At 40.8% G+C, this 2938-nt stretch overlaps 1 protein-coding gene across 1 annotated transcript; it reads left to right on the plus strand.

Annotated features, from left to right (window-relative positions):
* Positions 1 to 207: 207 nt before the first annotated feature.
* On the plus strand, positions 208 to 1988 carry LOC149408149 (xanthohumol 4-O-methyltransferase-like). The gene is made up of 2 exons (XM_089628409.1): positions 208 to 1046; positions 1392 to 1988. The coding sequence occupies exons 1-2, from the start codon at positions 267 to 269 to the stop codon at positions 1689 to 1691; spliced, it is 1080 nt and encodes a 359-aa protein (XP_089484535.1). The 5' UTR covers positions 208 to 266; the 3' UTR covers positions 1692 to 1988.
* Positions 1989 to 2938: the final 950 nt, after the last annotated feature.

Consider the following 2938-nt stretch of genomic DNA (forward strand, 5'->3'; position numbering starts at 1 on the left):
TGGGAAAGTCCCACATTGATTATACGTGTGAATGGACATGTTTTTACATACCGATTGGACCTCTGCAATTGACACCAATTGGTTTGAAGATGGAGTTCAACAGGTTCAACTTTCATGTCACTATGTCCTACCTCTTTAAGAAATAAGAAAATCTTCTCTCGTGAGGATATATAAAACCGTATCACTTTCCAATGTAATTGCAACATAAGTGATCGTATTGTTTCCCAAAACTGCATACTAAAAAAGGCAATTCAGTGTCACACAATATGGAAGCTTATAATGAAAACGAAACTCTTCGAGGGCAAACGGAGATACTGAATTACACTTTTAGTTACATTGATTCCATGGCTTTGAAATGCGCGGTGGAGCTTCGTATACCTGATATCATCAATAAATCTCACGGCGATGCTACGGTAACTCTTGCCAATATCTCCTCCCAAATCTCCGGAGCTCCCTCGCTAGATATCTCGTGGCTCTCCCGCATCATGACGATCCTCGTCCGCCGTGGAATCTTCTCCGTCCATTGCCCATCTAACGATGCAAGTGGAGAAGAGCATTACTACGGGCTCACAAGATCCTCTAGATGGCTTTTGCAGGACGGATCGGGCCCCACTCTGGCCCCTTTCTTGCTGTTCGAGAATCACCCGTTGATGACCACCGCATGGCACAACCTGAGCGAGTGCGTCAGGCGGGGTGGACCATCTGCCTTTGATCGAGCCCATGGAAAACAGATTTGGGAGTTTGCGGCTGAGAATCCGGTGTTCAACAAGATTTTCAACGACGGGATGGAATGTACGGCGAAGATTGTGGTGAGAGCCATGATGGCGGGGTACGGGGAGGGATTCGCCAGCCTGAGGTCATTGGTGGACGTGGGCGGTGGTATTGGCGGGGCCGTGAGAGAGATCGTAACATCGCATCCGCACATTGAGGGGATCAACTTTGATCTGCCCCATGTCATTGCTACCGCGCCGGAGTACTGTGGAGTGTCCCACGTTGGGGGTAACATGTTTGAGAGTATTCCTAATGCTGATGCCGTTCTCATGAAGGCAAGTTTAATTACTATCGGTCTATTATGAATTTTGACAGTACTCCTTGTTTTTTTATTAATAATAAGTTACATGTTCTTAGAACTTCAGTCTATGCATATCGATATCTAATTAACGCTGCATATCTTGAGTGTTGTCATAAGAAAATTAAGTTTATATTATTAATTCTGCGGTAAATATACTACTGACTATAAAATTGCTGTGCATTATTACATACTATTAATATAGTCAACAAATATCTTTTAACTTTTTACTGTAACCCTGAATAATATGTACATCGAGATCAGCAAATAATTCTGACATATGGTTTGTTTCTGGTAATATGCCATTTTCATACAAATTTAGTGGGTACTGCATACATTGAGCGACGAAGATTGCGTAAATGTTTTGAAGAATTGCTGGAAAGCAGTACCAAAAGCGAGTGGTAAAGTGATCATCGTTGACGTGGTCTTCGATCCACGTGGTGATTCCCTTTTTGATGACGCAGCTGTGAGTCTTGACCTTGTGATGGGCAACAACACCACTGGAAGAGAGAGGAGTGAGAGTGAGTGGAAGAAGGTTTTGAAAGAAGGAGGCTTTTCTCGCTACAAATTTATCAAAATCGCTGCCTTTGAATCCATCATTGAAGCTTATCCACACAGCTAAATGTTATTCTAAAGTCATATGGTCACGACGGTTGTTAATGTAACAATAATAAAACCGTCTGCCAAATTTGAGTGGTGGATTGAATATGCCAATGATTTCGGATTCGGAAGTATACATAATACATCACTTTAGAGGACTGGAAGTGTAGTTTCGAATGACGAAGCTTTCAGACTATTTAATATGTGCTCATTCTTTATTTATGTTTTTTTTCCCAATGTAAAACTCTACAAATAGAGTTGCGTTTGCTGGAAGTGCAAGAGAGAAAATCATCGAAAATATTTGCTTTCTTAATGAAATTCTATAGTGTATTCATTTTCCTCCAAACAATGAATTTTGGGATTACATCATTGGGGCGTATACTGATGCAATAATTATAAAGTCGAACTAAGATAACTGGAGTATTCAAGCGAGTGTTTTGCTTGGTGCTCAAGATGAATGGAAAATAGTCCAGAATTACTGTAACAACAAATCATACATCGTATTAGTGGATGGCGTTTGAAATTCTGTTTAGTTAGAAAGACAATATGTAGCACACAATGTATAGACAATGTGTCCGACAACTTATTTAAACACAGATAAAGGATAAACAACAAATAATGCGATAAAGAAAAGACACAATATGGTTACCCAGTTCGGTGAAACGTCACCTACATTTGAGGGCTTACAGCCAGTGGAAATGAATTCACTATCACGTAGTCAATAGTACAAGCAAGGTCTTATATGATTACAACAACAAATCAAAGCCCTAGAAGCTATTAACACGAGTGATTACCAAGTGCAGAGACTCCCCTTGAATTTGAGACCCCTCTCAATTCCACTCTTCAAGCACGAAAACACAGAACCCAAATCACTCAGACACTCAATCTTTTGGAATAGTATTTGGTGAATGACACTGCTCAAAACAATCCAACTAGTTTCCCAATCCGCCAATCTTGCACGTCTAGGAATCCTAATTGTTTGGTCAAAAGCGTCAAGACTGCTAAGGGGGGAGCGAACGGCTTTTATAACAGTCATACATCTCTGGAACTAAATCTAGGATATTCTTACCCATACGAGCAAGAAGATCACTCAATAAAGTCACCAACGAAGCAATCTGGTAAAATCGGAAACTTGCCAGAATAACAGTCTGCGCACAAGAGGAAGGATGTCTCAATAAAAGCTGGAGCATGACGACCGACATCTTTCCTTACAACTTGCGCTAAAAAATAAAGCCAACTAGAACGTAACAATAATCTCCCCCTTTGGCT

Source organism: Urtica dioica, chromosome 1 (genome assembly GCF_054948205.1).
Source record: "Urtica dioica subsp. dioica isolate 48M chromosome 1, U.dioica_male_clone48M_v1_H2, whole genome shotgun sequence".
Classification (NCBI taxonomy): domain Eukaryota; kingdom Viridiplantae; phylum Streptophyta; class Magnoliopsida; order Rosales; family Urticaceae; genus Urtica; species Urtica dioica.